The 22,534-nt window shown below is 40.9% G+C and overlaps 1 protein-coding gene across 1 annotated transcript in view; it reads left to right on the forward strand.

The window, feature by feature from the left end:
* Positions 1-22,534, forward strand: part of LOC124804856 — a 61,952-nt gene that overhangs the window by 15,155 nt on the left and 24,263 nt on the right. The window contains exon 3 of the mRNA XM_047265211.1: positions 11,401-11,701. Coding sequence (XP_047121167.1) covers positions 11,401-11,701 — 301 coding nt within the window. The remainder of the gene's footprint in view (positions 1-11,400; positions 11,702-22,534) is intronic.

A 22,534-nucleotide genomic window follows, 5' to 3' on the forward strand; every position in this document is an offset into this window, starting at 1 on the left:
CAAAGGTCCTTTTTCCCTTCTTCTTTCCTTTTCTGCTTCCTGGCCCCTCCCTCCCACACAGTGTCCCAAAGCTGTACCTGGAAGTCTTATCCTGCCACAATCTAGTCCTCGCATGCTTTGCCAGTCAGTGCTGTTCTCTTTTCCCACCTGTACCCTGCTATCCCTTCCATTTCTCTGCACCATTCCTACCCCATTGCTGCTTTCGTTCAGTGTTACAGTTGCTATTTGATCCAAGCGGCTGGAAGTAGTGGTCATGTGTGCATGTTGTGTTCTTGCTTGTGTGAATGTGTGTTTCTTTTTTTGAAGAAGACTTTGGCCAAAAGCAAATGTTTAACAGTCTTTTAATTGCACTTGTCTGTAACTCAATGTGTCATCTTAACAGTGAGTAGCAATCTGTCCTTTTCATAATATTGAAGGACTTAGTTGGATGGTTAAGTACACCTAGCATTCTTTTTGTGTGTATCTGGTGTGCTGTATGTGGTGAGCAGTAATTGATTCTTTCCATATGTTATGGTGAGTAGCCATCTTCACTTTGCATATGTTGAAAATATAATGTATTGTACTGTAAGACACAAACAACAACATGGCCACAATGAACCAAAGTTCTGTCAGTTTCTGACAAAAAGCGTGAACACCGTATGAGACCAAGTGCCAGCTGCATTGTGTTTATAAAGAGGAGGGTTCGGGTAGATGACACGGCAGATGCCATGCCATGTGCACAAGTCACGTGACCCACCACAGATGGCCTCTGGTGGTGGCTGGCCTATGCAGATTGTTGGTGGAATATTTGAAGTGTAGCTTGATGGCAGGCTATGCCCCAGCGCATATGATTTATCACATACAGAGCTATAGGACCGCCATCCTTGTGGAAAGGATGCTCTACCAGTGTGGGAATTGGAGCAACTGTCGAAACATCCGTGGCCTCTGCAGCGGCCAACTCAGACCGTGACGGCAGTGGTGAAAGGATGTTCTGGGACAGAACCGACGAACAAGGGTGTAATTGGCACAGCCGAATGGTAAAGGTGCCAACAGCTCGGTCACAGACGCCGTTGTTGAAGGTCCCAAAGGCACTGGCCCAGCTGGCAGCGGAGTCACTGCTTGCAATGAAGCATTGCGGGAAGGCCCAGCATCAGACCCCAGGGGCTAGATCCCGGAGGAGAGGCAGGAGACGGTAACATCTGCAAGAAGGGTGGTTCTGCCCCACAGCTGGGATACCCCACGAAGCTAAAACAGGCACTGAGGAGGTGGGGGACAAGCCACAAGCAGACCAGCGGCCCTTGCTATGGTGCAAGGATGCAGCTGGTCATGGTGGACCACCATGAACCCATCACTGGTGTGCATCATACAGAGGTGGCAGCCTCAGTGCCTGTGGACCGTAGCTGGAATCCACTTCTGTCGGCAGCCAAACCCCCGAGCCGAGACCACAGAGCCAGGAGCAAACTGTGACAAGTGCCTTGCTGACCTTCATTGAGGGGTGGCACGGGCAGATGCAGGAGGGTGCGTGGCTGGCGACCATGGAGCAATTCAGCCAGATTGCTATCCCCCACTTGTGTAAACCTATTCGACCTCACCAAGCATTAGAGTGAAAAGGAGGAGAAGTCACATGGTGAATGCCTTGATGGGCACGGAAACTGTGAAGAGGTGACAACAAACAACCAGTAAGAAATCAATGTGGACATATTCCCATGGCTGCAGCAATGCAGGTCACAGAGAGTGTGTCACCTGCGACACTGCCTTTGGGTAGCACTGCTCCAGGATCTAGCCCCTGGTGTCTGCTGCCAGGCCTTCCCACAATGCTTCTCTGCCTCTGGTAACTCCACCACCAGCTGGACCAGTGCTTTTAGCACCTTAACAAGATGTACAATGTCACCATTGATGCTGGGGCCAAAACACATGCTGACTGGTATGTGAGACCCCCAATGTCCTTGGTGTAGTAGCTGAAGCGCATCTCGCTGTAGGACAGCTGGGATCACAGCCTTAGGTGACAACCGATCCATAGCTAAGAGAAAAATACCATCAAATACCAAAAGCAGGTGATTGAGGACAAAATAGTTACAAAAAGAACCAGAAGCCCTGCCCAGAGGCCTGTCTGGCAACCATGCTGAATGAGGTGAACAACTTGACACAAAACTGGATCAGCAGCAGTAGCAGCCGTGATCCAGGAACACATAATAGGAAACCCTTCCACTTAAGTTGCTCCTCAACATCTGATTGAAAGCAGAGGAGTTCATCCTAATCAGAAGTAGGATTTGGCCTCATCAAAAGCCAGAACCGTACATCAGTGTTGGCATGTTGCGCGGTACGGTGGAAATGTATTTCATAGTTGAAGTGAGACAGAAACAAGGCCCAACACTGGAGGCGTTGTGCTGTTTTGTTGGGCAATGAAGCAGAAGAATTAAACAACAATATCAAGGGCTTCTGGTCAGAAATAAGGTGAAAATTAGACCCATACAAGAACACATGAAACTTTTTTGAAGCATAGATGATAGCGAGTGCTTCCGTTTCAACTTGGGAGTGGTGCTGAACTTGAGCATTTTTGACGCATAGGCTATTGGCCATTTAGAAGCATCATGTGTGAGAATTGCTCCAGGTCCATACTGAGAGGCGTCAGTAGACCAAACCAGATGGTGACCATGAGGGAAAGTATCCAAAAAAGGAGCAGATTTCAAAAGCATGACTGTATGCTTACAGGCAGGAATCCACTGAGAAGGTACCTTCTTGTAGAGCAACAGATGGAGGGGGGGTGGGTCACACATGAAATAAATTTTTGATAGTAAGCAATTTTTCTTAAAAATGCTTGGAGTTCATTGACACTTGTACGGTGAGGCAGAGCTGTGAAAAGCTGTGAATTCAGTAAAGGCACGGCTGCATCCATGTCCATTTGTAGTCTGAGCACTTCTTTCATCACTCACACTTTGATGAACAGTTTGTTACGATTTGTAAGCACTGGAGACACACTATTAACATACATGTCCATGGTTGCAGAAGGGGGCTAGGAATGACACAGACACTATATGTCCTTTTTTGCTACAGTTGTTGCAAGTCACCCAGCACTTGTGGGATGTGGCCCTGTTATGTTGCTTGAAACAATATACGGAATATGGGAGAACAGAGTGCTGCTCTTGCTGTAGTGGTTGTTGCTGTTGGGACATGGCTGTCCAGTGCGGTGCAGAGGCCACGTTTGTACAGCTGCCACATCAGCCTCCTTTTCAGAACTAACTGCAAAAAGAGGAGCCACTGTGGTGATGTCACACAAACGCTCAATCTGATTCCAAACAGCTTGAGATACCTTGAAAGACTGAGCAGTATGTAACACTTCAGCCAAAGATGGAGGCTCACACTGTAGTGCACATTGTCAGGAATCAACCAAATGATGACATCACGGATCATAGAATCAGAATAGGAATCATGATGAGCATCGATAACAAATTGATATTTATGATTAAGGCCGTAGAGTTCAGATGCCCAAGGCAGCTTGAACTGGTGGGGTTCGTTATGACAACAATAAAACTCTACCGATGCTGCAACGAGATGCATGCATTTATGGTGATAATTTGGCACTAACTTACACATTTGGTTGAACAAAAGCAATATAAATTCCTGGAATGAGGCTAACGGGCACAACAACTGATAGATCTGAGGAGAAATTCCAGAAAGGAACACGTTTGCAAGAGTGGCCCCGAAAGCGAGGGAGTGTTGCTAAAGTTACTTGTCATAAGCCTCCCAATCATCGGCTGCATTGTCATAAGAGGGAGAGGGCAGCAGTTATGCCGATGACGTTGAATCCCACTTGGTCAGTGTGGATGACAAGTCTGTGGTAGCAACCGTACGAGCCTGCTGCTGCGTGAGGAGTGATGGGGCACTGTTGTATCATACTGTAAGACACAAATAACACCACAGCCACAATGAATCATAGTTTATTCGTCTTCCTCATACAAGTGAACAATCGTTAAGTATGTAAACACCAATGTAGAAACGACCGAGGTACTGATGTAGGCAGTTGCTGATTACAGGCATGAGCATGATATGAGAGGGAGTGCCTACTGCATTGTGCTTATAGAGGGCTGGGGAGTGGAGAGGGGGGGGGGGGCTGTAGTAGGTTTCACAGCAGAGACATGCTGTATCCACAAGTCATGTGGCACACTGCAGGCAGCTTCTGGTGGCCAACCTTGTGCATTTGCTGTTGGCAGAGTATTTGAAATGTTGAGCCTGGTACCACAGCATGTACCCAAGTATTAAGCACAGGGTTATAACATATAATATAATTGTAACAATATCACGAAAAGGGTAGTTTCTACTCACCATACAACAGAGATGCTGGGTCGCAGGTAGGCACAATAAAAAGATTGTCAGAAAGTGAGCTTTCAGCCAAAAAGACTATCAGAAAGTGAGCTTTCAGCCGACAAGTTGGGCTTCAGCTGTCAGAGACTGTAGTCGTGTGTGAGTTGCATTTGCGTGAGTGCGTGTATTTATGTTGTCTGTTTTCGACAAAGACCGGATTGGCCGAAAGCTCACTTTCTGACAGTCTTTTTGTTGTGCCTATCTGCAACTCAGCATTTCTGCTATATGGTGAGTAGCAACTATGTTTTTCATAATATTGTTACACTCCATCCTGGATTTTCTGTTGTTTGATATAATATAACTGGATAGATAAAAAATGTACTCACCGATTTGGTGGTATGAGAAAAGTATAAAAAACTAAAGGAAATATGCAAGCTTTCAGAGCCAGTGGCTCCTCCTTCGAGCAGAAGGATTGAAGGGGTAAGAAAAGGAAGGAAGCTAAAGCATTTGTGAGATTTAGGAAATTAGGAGAGTTACAGAAAAGTTGCCCTGAATGCCAGGTCAGGGGTACTTACCAGACAGGATAAGAAGGGAAGATTTGTAATAAGAATTACTTGAAAATGTACGTATTTCTGCAAATATAAAACATTCACTGAGAAAACCAGTTATGTGGAAAATATGCTGAAAGACAAAGATTCTAGTCTGTTTATAACACAAGACACTGCTTTCCGGAATTATATTATTACCTGCATAAAATCATTAGGGATATTATATGCTGCACATATGGTTTCATGCTAACCTTTATTACAGCAAAAGATGCTCAGGATTAAGAAACATAGTATGTTAATGTTGCTACTGTAGTAGGTGTTATAATACACACATCAAAAAAAGTTTTGCATCATCTGAGAGTTCCAGAACCTGTACAGAAAACTGGAATTGAGATCAACATAGACGTCATTTACACCCTTTTTATTGCTCATGAAAACCGCTTATTGCATGTTGTACCACCATACAGTGAGACTTTCAGAGGTAGTGGTACAGATTGCTGTACACACCAGTACCTCTAATATCCAGTAGTATGTCCTCTTGCATTGATGCATGCCTGTATTCATCATGGCATACTATTCACAAGTTCATCTGGGCACTGTTGGTCCATATTGTCCCACTCCTCAATGGTGATTCAGCGTAGACCCTCAGAGTGGTTGGTGGGTTATGTCGTCCATAAACAGCCCTTTTCAATCTATCCCAGGCATGTTCAGTAGGGTTCATGTCTGGAGAACATGCTGGCCACTAGTCGAGTGATGTCATTATCCTGAAGGAAGTCATTCACAAGATGTGCACGATGGGGGTGCAAATCGTCATCCATGAAGACGAATCCCTCGCCAATATGCTGCCGATATGGTTGCACTATCGACCGGAGGATGGCGTACAGGTACCATACAGTCATTATGTCACCTTCCATGACCATCAACAGCTTACATCGGCCCCACATAATGCCACCCCAAGACAGCAGGGAACCTCCATTTTGCTGCATTCGCCGGACAGTGTGTCTAAGGCGTTCATGTCTGGAGAACATGCTGGCCACTAGTCGAGTGATGTCATTATCCTGAAGGAAGTCATTCACAAGATGTGCACAATGGGGGTGCAAATCGTCATCCATGAAGACGAATCCCTCGCCAATATGCTGCCGATATGGTTGCACTATCGACCAGAGGATGGCGTACAGGTACCATACAGTCATTATGTCACCTTCCATGACCATCAACAGCTTACATCGGCCCGACATAATGCCACCCCAAGACAGCAGGGAACCTCCATTTTGCTGCATTCGCCGGACAGTGTGTCTAAGGCGTTCAACCTGACCGGGTTGCCTCCAAACACGTCTCCAATGATTGTCTGGTTGAAGGCACGTGCGACACATCGGTGAAGAGAACGTGATGCCAATCTTGAGCGGTCCATTTGGCATGTTGTTGGGCCCCTCTGTACTACACTGCATGGTGTCATGGTTGCAAAGATGGACCTCACCATGGACATCAGGAGTGAAGTTGCGCATCATGCACCCTATTGCGTACAGTTTGAGTTGTAACACGTCCTGTGGCTGCACGAAAATCTTTATTTAACATGGTGGTGTTGCTGTCAGGGTTCCTCCAAGCCATAATCCATAGGTATCAGTCAGTCCGCCCCAGTAGCTGAGTGGTCAGCGTGACGGATTGCCGTCCTCTGGGCCCGGGTTCGATTCCCGGCTGGGTCGGAGATTTTCTCCGCTCAGGGACTGGGTGTTGTGTTGTGTTCATCATCATTTCATCCCCATCCGGCGTGCAGGTCGCCCAATGTGGCGCCGAATGTAATAAGACCTGCGATATGGCGGCCGGACCTGCCCCGCGAGGGGCCTCCCGGCCAATGACGCCAAACGCTCATTTCCATTTCCATCCATTGCAGTAGTAGCCTTTGGGTGGCCTGAGCAAGGCATGTTATTGACAGTTCCTGTCTCTCTGTATCTGCACCATGTCCAAACAACATCGCTTTGGTTCACTCCGATACTCTTGAACACTTCCCTTGTTGAGAGCCTTTCCTGGCACACAGTAACAATGCGGACACGATCGAACCACGTTATTGACTGTCTAGGCTTGGTTGAACTACAGACAACACGAGCCATGTACCTCCTTCTTGATGGAATGACTGGAACTGATTGGCTTTCGGATCCCCTCTGTCTAATAGGCACTGCTCATGCATGGTTGTTTACATCTGTGGGTGAGCTTAGTGACATCTCTGAATAGTCAAAGGGTCTTCAGGAGTTCTGGGAACTGGAGTGATGCAAAACTTTTTCTGATGTGTATACCTTTTATTTGATCATTTTGAACTATATGGGCAATTCAAATTATAAAGAGGTACACAGTATGGTACACAGTAAGAAATAATTACATATATGTAGCTTATATATAGCATTTATTTGTGCTTCTTCCCATTCCATTCACATGTGGAGTGTGGGAGGAATGGTGGCTTACGTATCTCCACTTGCAGTAAGATCTCCCCACTTTGCTAAACCTCCTGAGGTGTCTCAGTTTAGTTAGTGAGTCCGTAGAATGTGGTATATGAAGCATCCAATATAACTGGCCTTGCTTTTCCGTCTGAGATTTGCTGAGATTAAAACAACCATCCTTGGATTATCTTAGTGAGTAATCGCATAGAATTTTCTCCTACTTGTTTTGCAGCAGAGCTCTCATAGTTGACGTTCCTCTCAGAAGCAGTCTCAGCACCATCGGATTCTCTGGAAAGTGCAATTCCATATCCTGTAATTCTAGGTGATGGTGCGAGGAGCTATAATACTTGAACTAATGCTCACGGGTGCCCACATAATATGTTTCTTTATGAAAACACTGTAATCCAATAATAATTATACAACATAATGCTTATTAACTCTTAAACTAATAATATCTTGAGAGCACGCTCTTACGACAGAACTAGTTCAAAAGGCATCTTATTGGCGACTAGCGAGTATGACACACAGTCTAGATCCCATACTTAGAATCGTGAAACATCATAGGTGTTCATACTACTTCTTTATCTTGAATATTGTTCATCTGTTTATTAAAATGACTGCTTTCTTGTGTCGTAATATGGTTATAAGAAAGTGCTTATGACTAGTAGGCTTCTCCTAATACCTGTGGTGGAAAAAGTGACTTTTAGTAGTGAATATTTATTAAAGAAAATTAGTTTTTTCACATCAGATTGCCTGTGGTTTCTCTATGTACCTAATATTCTCACAGCTATCTACCTACAGTGTCTCACCCCACTGTCTACCGGCAGTGCCAGGTGATCCAGCAACTATTTCAGCCAGTGTGGGAACTGATATGTTACAATCTGCTGCGAGTTCTGCAATACTGCCTGAGCTCATTGAATGCTATCAATATCTGCGGATGTGATATAAAATGTAAATCTGGGAAACAAGGAAGGAAAATGTGGTTTGAAAATAAGAGGTGCATTACAATTCTCTGTAATTAGTCTGATCTTGTGTTTGCAGTCTCTATGGGAGCATTTTGTAGGGGATTGCAGAATACCTCTAGATTCTCTACTTAATATGAATTCTTGAAACTTGCAAGTAGGCTTTCACAGGATAATTGGCTCCGTCTTCAAGCGTCTGCCAATTCAGTTTTTTCAGTGTCTCCCTTAACTCTTTCCCAAGGGTCAGGAAAACCTGTGATAATTTGTTCTGCCCATCTTTCTATGCATTGAACATTCACATTAGCCCAAATCCATGCAACTCCCATGCACTAAAGTAATACTCTGTGATGAGTTGCAAGAGTGTTTTGCATTCACTTTCCTTTGTTGACTGATGGTATTTCCCTGGTATTCTACCAGTGAACTGAAGTATGCCTCTCGTTTTATCTGTGACTGAGCTTATGTGATCATATCCTACAAATTCCTTATACTCTGGTATTTGTATGAGTTGACCAATTCCAACTGTGAATCATTGACACTGTAGCTATAGGATTTACTATGTTTTTTTTTTTTCATTTTGTGAAGTGCAAATTTCTGCATTTCTAAATATTTAAAACTCTACTTTAAAATCTTATCCGGATCTGACTGAATACTTGTGCACCTTTTTTCAGAGAGTACCTCATAGATTATCGTATCAGCTACAAAAAGTCTGAGATTACTATTAATGTTGTTTGCCAAGCCATTAATATACAACATGTACAACAACAGTGCCAACTCGTTTGCTTGTGGCACGCCTGAAGTCGGTTCTACATTTGTCGATGACTCTCCATATGAGATAACATGCTATGTTCTCCCTACCAAGAAATCCTCAATCATATCACAAATTTCGCTTAATACCCCATGTGACATAACTTTTGTTAATAAGCATAGATGTATTACCAAGTCAAATGATATTCAGAACTCAAGAAATCAGTGATTACCTGACTGCATTTATCCATGGCTTTCAAGATGTCCTGTGGGATTGATTTTTACGATCTTGTGATTAAGATTAAGGTTTATATTATTATTAGTCTCTGTGTTGTTACCAAATGACCAAATGCCTTCACTTTTTTAGTTGCTTACTCAATAATGCCAGATTTTATGTAAACTGGTGGGCCCTAAATTATGTTTAAAGATACATGTGAATATATAGTTATTACTGAATGATGGAACCATTTTAAACATCCATTGTTGGCCATCAAATTCTTTATATAAGATGACCTTTATGTCATCAAGTAGTCCATTGTATTACTGGTTAGTATTGACCTGCGACCATTTTCAAATGCCTCTAATAACAATGCCGGCAAAAATAAGTAAGTAAACCACTCAGTTAACATCCTCACACTTTGCTCATTATAATTATGTTACATTACTTACAGCTGCATCAGTGATACTTATGTCATATTTTAAATGGTTTTATCATTTATCATTTAAAAATTATTAAGACCGTTTTGACGTGGACTAACTAAAGTGGTAACTGAACTCTATAACTTGAATGTTCCATGTGATTAAAGTAGTTTTCATTCATTTGTGAAACCCCTATTAATATCCATGGCTCATCCATTCTGTGCTGCTGTTTGCAATTTATTGTCGTTGGTTGTAGCCAGTTGATTGATAGTATAAGGCAGTCAATGGGAATTACCCAATCTAATCTTTTTTTTTTTTTTTTTTTTTTTTCCAGATATGTCACAATATCCAAGGTAGTGTTTAGATTGGGCCCAAATTGACATTTATAATCTTGGTTGTCACAAATATTTAGCTACTTCTCCATAATATATCACTATTTCTGAGGTTGTGATTGGGGGTACAAAATAGCACAGCTTAAATTGCTGCAACAGTGACAGTTATGACCTTAGTTGTCACAGATATTTGACTGTTTCCCTTGTAATATATCACTATATCCGTATTTGTGGTTTGGTTGTGATCTAACAACACACCTTAAATAGCTGTTAGTGAAATGAGTAAGCAAATAAATTCATAAGCTTGGTGTCATAAATATTCAGCAGTTGTGTAATGTATTTCAATTTCCAAGGTTGTGGTTAGGGCAATACCTTAAATTACTGCACGTGAAACAGAATTACCAGCTAACTTCATCTATACGAATCCCTGCTGCCTGTTCTTTTGTACATGTCCGACAGAACAAGCATCACATGGAATCCGCAGCTGTGATACGTATTATGTAAATTGAAGGTGGAGGGGGTCGGGGAGAAAGGAAAGGGGGGAAAGAGAAGGAACTGATGATATTAGCTGCATTGGAAATTTATGTGGAATTGACAGCAATGAGTGGAAATGTGTGCTGGACCTGGACCCAAACAAGGGATCTCCTGCTTACGAGGCAGCTGCTTATTCCTACCTAACACAACCTAAAAATCACTGTCTATGTCCTCCATGCTCACTAATTTTTAGATTCCTGCCAGAGTTCGAATATACTGTGCATCTGCAGTGATGGTTGTGGATTCATTGCCCATCAAGGCAAATCAGTTATATGAATGTGAGGTGTCTGTTCTTTTTGGACATGTCTGAAAGAACAGACATCATGCAGAATCACCCCATCCTTGCTGAAGTGGGCTAGTGCTCCATGTGTAATAACCACACCCCATTCATAGATTGTTAAACCCTTCTTTCATAGCAAACTTCCTATTCCCCCTCCTATTGTTAAACCCTTCTTTCATATGAACTTCCTTTTTTCTCCTCCTCCCCCCCCCCCCCCCCCTTTTTCTGAAGACACAAGTAAATTTAATTTGCTGCTGAAATTTGATGACAAATTCTAAAAGTAGTGCTCAGATGAAACTAATCACTAAATAGGGATTTATATAAGTTGTGAACAAATGAATATTTACTACTTGCTCAGTCTTATAGAAATACTTCATGAGCTGAACTTTTTACTTGTTGTAAAATTTTAGTAGTTGCAGTAACCAATGTTCATGCTTTTTTGTGATTAAGGAGATTATCCATCAGATACAAAAAATATGTGTACCAACTAACTGTGTCTGTACCAGATAAAATTTCTCAGCAATAATTTTGGTTGCTACTTCATATAATAGCACAGGTTGATCATTGCTAACTTCTTGTATTTCTGAGTTTAGCACCAATATCAGAATGGATAAATAATAGAAATGTAATAACAAATGTTGGTTTCAGGTCCGGGAATTTTTTAAGGAAGAAAAACATAGTGGACCAGATGTAAACATTACAAAAATGTGGAAGGACTATCTACTGAAGTACGATCCAAATTACTGTGACAGTGCATCAGACAATGAAAAAGTAACAGCACCAATGAACCATAGTGGTAACAGTTTGGTATCTGATAACTTACAGATGCCAGTGTTTACTAGCAGTCTTGGACCAGAAATGACTCAACAGCAACATTTACCTTACTCAAATACTATCAATCTTTCACACTATCATGTGCCATCTATGAGCAGTAATCTGGAACTCTTTGGTAAGATGCAGAGTTACTTCTTTCTCTAACTCTTTCTGCATTTCTTTCAACAAAATGTCCTGTTTTATGATGAAGCTAATAGATGATAGACTTTTCTAAGTACCAAAGTTGCACTAGTGTGACCATTTTATCTGCAGATTTAGATTTTTTTTGAGGGGTGGTGGAGGGTGTGTGTGTGTGTGTGTGTGTGTGTGTGTGTGTGTGTGTGTGTGTATATATATATATATATATATATATAGACTCCACTTGCCAACTGAGTAGATGGATTATTAGCAATTACAGCGGAACTACATCATATAGTAGAAGACACCACTCACTAATTGTATTAAATAAATGGAGTATTAGCAATTGCAGAACTGAGATGTGCATGTAAGTAATAGAATTTTTGATTAATAATATTTTACTTTAATATATTTTGATTAGGAGTCATTCTGCAACATTTGAAATTTCATATGAGTGATTTACACAAATAATTGAGATATACAGCAGGTATTTAGTTTTGAACAACTGGAGTCTATTGCCAAATGTAAGCTTTATTTATTTATTTTTATTTTATTTTATTTGAGATACATATTTCATAGATCCAGTGTGGCGTGATTACGCATGGATGTGGAACGAGTCAAAGCAGATACAATATAGATATCATACAATACAATACAATACATACTGGTATATTACACATGGTAGATGAATGATTCAAAACTGGTACAATACAATAATATAATCAAGATAATAAACAATACAATACAAAAATAGAATAGTGATAAAAAGCAATACAGGTAACAATGACAAGGGAAATAATCTGAATTACTACTCAAAGTATTTATATCTGTTGAAGAATTCATCTAAAGAGTAGAAACATTTTTCCAGTAGGAATTACTTTAGCTTTTTTTTGAATATCATTTTCTTTTCTTTTAGACACTTTATATTACTCGGGAGTGCATTAAAGATTTTTGTACTTGTGTACTTCACCCCTTTTTGTACCAGAGAGAGATTTTTCCATTCACAATGCATATCACCTTTCCGTCTTGTGTTATAATGATGGTATGCCTCATTTGTTTCATATTCAGAGGAATTGAGAAGAGTGAAAGCCATGAGTGAGAGGAAATATTGCGAGGTAGTGGTTAATATACCTAAATGTTTAAAAAAGTTTCAACATGAGGTTCTTGGAGGGACACTACATATAATTCAGACTACTTTTATCTGGCTTACAAAAATTTTTTTTGAAAGTGGTGAGTTGCCCCAAAAGATTATTCCATAGCACATCACTGAATGAAAGTAGCCAAAATATGCAAACTTTGATATGTTGATGTCTCCAATTTTGGAGATTATTCAGATGGCAAATGTTGCTGAGCTAAGCTTTTTTAGTGTTTGCTGTATGTGGAATTCCCAGTTGAGCCGGTTATTTATGTGAACACCTAGGAACTTTGTGCACTGAATGCTCTCGTGTGCAATGTTAATCTCTTCTGGGCTTATGTAACTGGATTGGAACTGCATGTAATTTGTTTTACTGAGGTTTATTGCTAGAGATTTGCCATGAACCAGTTCAGAGCATTTGTAAGTGCTTGGTTGGCATTTAACTCTACGTCAGTGGAGGTTTTGCTGGCTGCCCCTATACATGTGTCAACTGCAAACATTGTGATATTGCTAGCACTATTTGAGGACAGGGGTAGGTCATATATATATATATATATATATATATATATAAAAAAAAACCAAGGACTGACCCTTGTGGAACTCCATGATGTACTGTTCCCCAGTCAGACTCTACCTCTCCTACTTGTAGATTGTTGACACCTAATACTATTATTTGTCTGTCTGTCTTCTAGATATGATCTGAGCCAGTTACCCATTTGTCCACGGATTCCATATTGGGCTGCTTTTCCTAAAAGTATTGTGTGATCAACACAGTCAAAAGCCTTTGTCAGGTCACAGAATATGCCAACGGGTAATTTTTTCTTGTCAATGCATTCTAAAACGTTATTTATAAGTGCGTAAATTGCTGTGGTTGTAGATATGCCTGATCTGAAACCAAATTGTTATTTACCAATTAGTGCAATTTTTTCAAGGTGATTGACAATCCTGACGTGTATTAATTTTTCAAAGTCTTTAGAAAATGGTATTACAAGAGAGATAGGACGATAGTTGGAAACATCTGTGGGATCATCTTTTTTGTAGAGTGGCTTCAAAGTAACATACTTCATTCTGTCAGGGAAAATACCTTGATTTAGAGAGGAATATATGAGCTAGAACTTTAAAGAGTTGTTTACTTTTTAGAGACACCATGGTTTTTCTTACTTCTTGCACGGTTATGGGGGCCATACCTATCATGTCTGTAGAGTTAGGGAAAAGTTCTTTCAGAGTTTTTATTGCCTTTTCTGAAGAGCCTTTGCTTGCTGTTGTCTCAGCAACAGTTAAAAAGTGCTCATTAAAGATTTTAGCTACAATATCTTGATTTTGAACTAGCTCACCTTCATTGTTAAGAGCAATATTTTAGGTCTTGTTGGGGTGATTTACACCAGTCTCATTTCATATCACTTCCCATATAATTTTGATTTTATTACTGGAGTTATTAATTTTTGAGCACATATACATACTTTTTGATTTCTGAATGACTTTGTTCAATATTTTACAGTATTTTTTATAGTTATTTTAAAGGTTAGGGTCATCTGATTTTTTGGAGGCAATGTACAACTCTCGCTTTCATTTGCAAGAAATCCTAATTCCAGTGGTAATCCAAGGCTTGTTGGTGGATTGTTTAGTAAGGGTTTTATATATTCTTTTTGGGAGGGAACTTTCAAATATTAGAGCCACTTCATTGCTGAAACGGTTGTATTTGGAATTGGCATTTTCTACATTATTTACTGGACTCCATTTTACGTTTTGGAGATGTGATTTAAAGATCTCAGTAGTTTCATCAGTAGATTTCCTAGTAATTTTCCAGTTGAGACCACTATTAATCTCACAAATACTTGAATTGTTAATGGTGAGCTTTTGTCCATCATGGTCAGAGAGACCATTCAGGACTTGCCTGACAGCTATATCATCAATCTTGGTTATGTCAATAAATACATTATCAATTAATGATTTTGTTCGTGAAGTTATTCTGGTGGGAAAATTTACAACAGAAACAAGATTATATGAGGACACTAAGTTCTCAAGATCTACTCTGTCTCTGGAGTTCGTTAGGAAATTTGCATTGAAGTCTCCAACAACTATGACATCTCTACAGAGTTTAAATATGTGTATTAAGAGTGCATCTAACTGTTTTAAAAAAAGCTTAAGTTACCTGAAGGTGCCCTGTATAAAGCTACTACTGCTATATAAGAATTATTTAAAGCCAGCTCTATGGCACACGCTTCAAACTTTTGATCTATACAAAAATTCAGCACATTAATTGCACTACATGTGATGCTGTTTCTGACATAGATCACTACTCCACCTTTTTCTATAAATTTCCTACAGTAAGATGTTGCTAAGCAGTAATTATCTATAGCAAGTTTTTCAATATCTGACATAACATGGGCACAATCTATACCTTGTGGCTCCTGGATATTAATTAAGAGTTCATTAATTTTGTTGCTCAGGCTACATATGTTTTTATGGTAAATAGTCAAATTTTGATTTCCAGAACCACATACACATTTATCCCTAAAAAAGAAATGTCAGTTGACAGAGTGGGTTTGGTATTTTTCACTATCCATTTATTCAAGTTGGTCTGTTTCCACGTACTGGGAGACTGTGAAGAATCAGCTCTACCGGTGTTTTCAACAGCCATTTGTCTGTCTCCCTATTCCTGCAGTCTTCTTGTGTTGTGGAGCACTCATTCTTCGAATATGTGTGTTTTGAGTATACGTTGTTCCTATCATTTACGACGATTTCACAAATAATGGACGCTAAGTTTAAAAGCTGATGGCTTTATACACTTTATTTTAAGTAATTTATGGCATTTTTCATAGTTGAGCTTCGTACATCTTCACAAAGTAATTGCAACACTCCATAAATTCTCTTTACACATGCTTAAATAACAAATCTGAATTACTTGTGTGACTTTGATAAGGTTGTTGACCATGAGTAAAAAAGATCTCAAACTTTCCCACAATTTCTGCTTGTAGTAAAATGGTTGATCCATTTAGGACATCTTTTATAAATTCTCTTCATATTAGTGTACACTGGAAAAAAAATCTGTTACTCATAAATCTGCTGTATGACATTTTGCAAGTACAGTTTGGTTCCATTTATCCAGATTAATACAGGACAAAGACATCACGGATCACCAAGAAATACAGAAAATGCAAAATGTACATATTTTTACTGGAAGCTTCCATTTGCTGTATTTACGCTACATGTTTCATGTCATATTTGAAAGACCACTTCATTACTTTCATGTTACTCACTGAAAACTGACAACTTATCTACAAAATCACACTTGAAACATACTCTGTTTTGTATCATTTGATCTAGCTGATTTTTGGGAAATAATTGTCCATTTTTCTGTTTCTTATCCACCTTTTTTTGATGACAGCTCTCATTTTCTAGTTTCAAAATATCAGTATAGCAAACAAATTTTGTCCTGCATGTTGTAATAACAGATCAGCATATCGCAGCACCTTGGTGTGTATGATAAAACATGACTCACATGCACAATAGTGTATTCTAAATTAAAATATTAATTCCAGTCATAACAGAAAACTTTAGGCTTCATTTTCTTATTTTGTCAAAAATTGTTGATAATCTGCAGAATGGGGTAATCAGGAGCTCACTGTATTTTCAAATTAACTGTACATCAAGATCACTAAATGCTAATTCCAAAATAGATCACTCATGAAAAACTTTCAAAGTGCTAAAAATTCTACAGAATAACTCAGTTAGAAGAAAAATTCTAATAACAAAGCACAAATATCAGAACAGTGACAATGAACATATGAGGGATGCTAATTAACTCTTGCTTCATTGCAAACTGTTCTCATCTGTGTTCAGTCCAGTGACAAACACCTCACTTGTTATTCATTTTTGTTTGAAAATGTTCCATTCAGGAGATGCAAAATAAGGAGAAATTAGAAGTCGTACTCAATAAATCGAACAGTGTGGCAGGCCATAAATGGAAAAATCCAGGATGGAATAACGAGACGACTGCTAACCACCATGTAGAGGATACATTGAGTCACAGACAGGTGAAAAAAAACTGCTATATATTTGAACTTTTGGCCAAAGGCCTTCTTTCAAAGTAGAAAAAACACACACACATTCATTCACACAGACATGACCTCTGTCTCTGGCCACTGGGGCCGGACTGCAGACTGCAACTGTGCCTGATGGGAGAAGCAGATTGTGGGTGGTCAGGGTAAGGAGGAGGCTGGAGTGGTGAGGAGGCAGGGTAGGGGTGGGAGAGAGTGTAGTATTGCTCGTGGAAGGGGGTGGGGGGGGGGGGGGGGAGAGCTCATGGAATCCACCCAAATGGCCTTACCATTAAATTATTCATCTCAGCTTGCAATACTTTGTTAGACAGTGACCTCTGTCTGTTCAAATTGTGCTAGTCTGTATCTTTCACTGCCCTCATCCTGCAAAACCTTGTAAATCAGGCCCAAATGTTGCAATACTTTCTCTCCATCCATGAACTTCTCCTGCTCTGCAATCCCAAATTCCTGCATCTCGTCTCTTGCCTTCCTGGAAGTAGAGCAGCACGCACAAAGCCACCTAAAGAAATTCTCCAACCTGTTCACCTCATAATTCCCACCTTTGCCTACCACAGTCCACCACCTGTAGAGTATTCTCGAAACATTCTCCACATCCCCTCATAGCCAGCAAATTCTGCCTCACAGACCTACTATGTTTACCGCATCCTCAAAAACTCATTCCCACAACCATACAGAATCCAGAACCTAAACAGACCCGAAGCACAGTAATGAACCTTTCCTCCAAAAGCCTTAGCCCCACAGAAGTGTCAGTCCTTTCCAGAGGCTTTATTGTTTGCTCCACTCGCAAACACAATCATGCTGGACTAGTTAAAAATCTGCTCTTCGTCTTCCAGTGCTTTTTCACCACTAACCCTACCAGTCAGACTCATGCCAAAACAAATGTTGAACCCTACCTGACAGTTCACTCCTCCATCCAACAGTGATCCACCCCCATTGCCCCCAAATGACTGACTGTTAACATTCCAGAATTTCTTAACCTCAAACCTTACTTACCATTATGCCCCAAATCCCTAAACATGGAAACCAACCTTAAGTCTGCAGAAAGAAGTGCAGTCCACCACATTTTGAACTGCAGGGATTACCTGGTGGAAGGACTGTGGCAGCTTTCATTCATCCAGCTACAAATCCTGTCACAGTGACCTCAATCCAGAAATCCTACAGGATCTCCAGTCTCTCTGAGGCCCATCCCAGAATCTCTCCCCTGAGTCTCTCTTTCTCTCCCCATCCGTACCACTCCCTGCACTCCTGCCTTCTACATGCTTCCTGAACTCAGTACCATCCAGGACACTCACTTACGACACCAAGTACTTTCTTCACTGTTCCTGTCCTTCATCACACAGCACCCTTCTCATCTCTATTGATGCCACCTCCATCCACTCTGATATCCCAAATGTCCATGTTCTTGCCACTATTGAATACTACCTTTCTCAATGCCCGACTGACTCTAAACCTACAATTTCCTTCTGGTTACCATGATCAGCTATATCCTCACCCACAGTTACTTCAACTTTGAATGCAGCACCTACAAAAAAATCCACTGTATAGCAATGGGCATATGCATGGCACCATCCTATGCCAGCCTATACATGTACCATCTAAAGGAATCGTTCCTAACTACCCAGAATCCCAAACTCCTCAACTGCTTCAGATTCAATGATGACATCTTCATGATCTGGACCGAGGGTGAAGACACCCTATCCAGATTCCTCCAGACCCTCCACACCTACTCCCCCAATCACTTCATCTGGTTCTCCTTGGTCCAACAGGTTACCTTTCTCAGTGGCGACCTTCAGTTCAAAGATGGCTACATCAGTACCTCCATTCGTATAAACGTACCAACAACAAGCACTTTTGACAGCTGCCACCCATTCCATACCAAGAATTCCCTTCAATGCAGTGTAGACACCTATGACTGTTACATCTGTAATGACAAGCAGTCCCTCTCCAAATATACAAAGTTTCTCACTGAGGCCTTCACAAACTGAAATTACCCTCCCAACCTTGTACAGAAACAGATCTCCTTTGACTTGTCTCTCCAGTCACCTACCGTCTGCCACATTCCTACCATCCAGCCACAAAGGAGCGCTCCTCTCATTACTCAGTACCACCCAGTATTGGAGCTGCTGAATCACACTCTACAGCAAGGTTTCAACTACCTTCCCTTGTGCCCTGAAATGAGGAATATCCAATATCCTTCCTACTCTTCCCAGAGTGGTCTCTGCCCACTGAACCTATGCAGTATCCTTGTCCATCCTGACTCCAGCTCTGCTGCCAACCCCTTGCCCCATAGCTCATATCCCAGCAAAAGACCTAGATGCAAGAACTTTCCTATACATCCTTCCATCACCACCTACGCCAGTCCAGTCTCAGGCATTATCTATCCTAATAAGGCAGGGCTACCTGTGAAAGCAGTCAGTGATCTGCACACGAAACTCCGATATCACTGTGCTGCTTTCTGTGTGGGCATGATAACAAAAAAGCTGTGTGTGTGCATGAATAGCCACTGACGAACTGTAGCAAAGAAACAAGTGGACCACCCAGTCATTGTACACGTTGCCCAAAACCCCATGCTTCATTTCAGTAATTGTCTTGCAGCTTGCGCCATTCTAGATCTTCCCTATCACCACACAGCTTCTCTAAATTGCGCAGGTGGGAACTCTCCCTGCAATGTATACATGTTCTCGTAACCCCCCTGGGATCAACCTTTGCTAATTCCTGTCCTTCATGCCACCTATCCCCTTACTTGCTCCCACCCGAGCGCTACACAGCCTTTTGTTCCACCAACACACCCACTAGTCATTGTTCCCCTCCTCTACTTCTCTCCTTTCCCGCTCCTCATCCTCCCCCACCCCCCCTCCCTCAAACCCCCTGACTGTACCTAGCAGCCCTATTCTGTCCTCATCTCATCCTATACACTACCACAAGCAGCACTACACCATCTCCCACCCCCAATCCTACATTTTTAGCCTCCCTGCTCCCAGGTGCAGTTGCAGTCTGCAGTCTGGCCTCAGTGGCCAGAGGCAGTAGTCATGTGTGTTTGAGTAGTGCTTGTGTGTGTTAGCAGTGTATCCTTTTCATAATACTGCACCCCATAAAAAAACTGATCTAACCTTCACACAGCTCTCAGATATTATTGATTGGCACTAATTGCATGTGAAAGGTACCAAATTTGCAGTATTCATCGTAACTTATTGTACACGAATTTTTGCGAATCTAAATTATTAACTGTTGTGTATTTGTCAATATATAATTCGACTACCACTTTTGGTCATGCCTACAAAAATAACAAGTGAGCCATTATTGTTGCTTTGTTCTTACTACCACCATTCTTCTTAATTGAAATATTTTATTCAATCTACATGCTCAAAAACAAGAAATATAGTAGTAATTCTGCTGTGTGATGTATTCTACCTGACTTTCAGTCTGAAACCCAATTTTCTAGCTGTACACCCATGATCCGCAACAGAAGCTAAAGAAGGGCCTGTGCTTTTTTCTTTTTTTTCATTTTCTAGGTAGAGCAGGCTGTCCAAATTGTTATCCATTCCAGAGCTAGAACTATTTCAGCCAAATACCAGGTTGCTGAAAGTGGGGCAAACTCGATCTCAATAGGAAATATTTGGATGGTCTTTCCAGTTCAAACATTTGCCTTACAACCAAGGACAATGCAGTCATAACCAGGTGGAAGGGAACCATTTTTAATTTAATTCTGGGACAGTATACCTCAGACAAAAAAGATAAAAGCCTAGCATATGTGACCATGTATTTATTTATAGGTATACAAAGTGAAATCAATTAACTGCTTCTCATGTGCAGTGTTCCTATAAGGAGAAATGCTGCTGAAGGAGCCTGCCTGTGCATACCACTGCTTTTTTGTGGGAATTAGGTGCTGAAGTTCTGTTGGCTAGTGTATCATGAATAGACAGTGGGAAAAGGTACATGTGCACCACCTCACAAAAAAGTAAAGCACCCAGAAAGGGAAAATGAAACTTCACAGGTTAGATGGTATGTGATGATATTTCAGTGATTGCAAAATCGAGTCACATTTAAAACAAACTAGGCAATATGAGCCCTCTTATCTCTTGACATGTTTCACTACTCTTGTGGGGCTGTAGACATGTTCAGACATTGTTACAGTGAAGTCTGAGATTATAAATCTGAAACTGGTAAATTTACCACCCTTCTGTATCATGTGCCTTCATTCCACTGATTTCCTTTCTGACTCACTTGGCCTTGTGCTAGAAATTGCACGGAAGTACTGTCTCTTCCAAATCCTACAAAATGATACAACGAATTTCTTTTTTCCTTCCAAATATTCATCCAACATTTACAGCCTGGAAACACCTCATAAAATATGTGTCTGCTGTATGATAAATTACATTACATTCATTAGGTACATAGGATCTGAAAGATCATTAGCAGACTAGCTCAAACCTTGTCTATACATCTTGTGATGTAATTGCTGATTGTCATGAATGTCCTTATTCTATGGAACACTGCATAACTCCAAGGTGGGGGTAGTCTGCAAGGAGAAACCACCAAACCAGAAAGTGCTGCAAAGTATGAGCCACTGTCAGCATCACTCCATGGTAGAAAATCCATCCCCCCTTAGTTACCTGCATATACAGAAATGATCTCCAGGATGCAATATGCATGTCCACTCTTACAAAATAAACTAATAGAACACGTTTTCACTGAAGTTTCATGGAATATAGTGCACACAATCCCTGTTTCTCCCTGAGCATTTAGTTAAATTAGTTGGCTTCCAATACATTGCAATGTAGATCCCAGTGCCATTATAGAGTTTTGGTGGCCTCAGAATTTACATCACAACCTGCGGTATCTGTTCTATGGCAGACCCAGTGCACTCATAGAACTAGAAAACTCCAAAGGGTAATGTAACACATTGGTAACAACCAGTCAATTTTGAGGTAAGAATGGATTTATCCTGCAACCATTCCAAATGCTTAATTTAGGCAGTGTCTAAATTAAATTGTTACACTCAGGTCGTAACCTGTAGTCAGTAAAATGCACCTTTTCCTGCCATTTTCACTCGATGATCACCATGTCCCAGTTTGAACAAAAACTGTGAAATCTCACTTGCTGACATATCTCATCTCACAAGGAACCCCTTGAGTGTAAGGTCGCAAAAGGGCAATGATGTTTACGGCATTTGATGCCCCGAATATCGTCTACCATTGAACTACAATATTGGTTGCTAACGGCAACATGCGGTAGGACTGGAGACTCCAATGTTGAGCACAGCATGAGGCTACATAGCATAGTTGAACTGCTTATTTGACAAGCAACTCACAACAGTGCTAGTGGCGTTGATATAAAACATAGAAATGGCAACGTTAAACAAAGCAAACATTACATTATATCTACAACAGCAGTTGTCGAAGTAGGTGTTTTGTCAGAAAGGAATCCAAGGAACTTCACAGTGTGAAAAAGAAGTGACAGACGAAATGTTAGTATTTCTGCAAGATGAATCAATGGAATGCGTGGCGTTGTATATGTTCACCTGTGTGGACAATGTATATGTGGAGTACAGTGATGACAAGTGAAAGTGAAACAGGTGGCGAGCCATGTTGTTCATCATTCTTGTCAGACAGAGAGCTGCAAATCCTGTCCCCAG

Source organism: Schistocerca piceifrons, chromosome 7 (genome assembly GCF_021461385.2).
Source record: "Schistocerca piceifrons isolate TAMUIC-IGC-003096 chromosome 7, iqSchPice1.1, whole genome shotgun sequence".
NCBI classification, from domain to species: Eukaryota; Metazoa; Arthropoda; class Insecta; order Orthoptera; family Acrididae; genus Schistocerca; species Schistocerca piceifrons.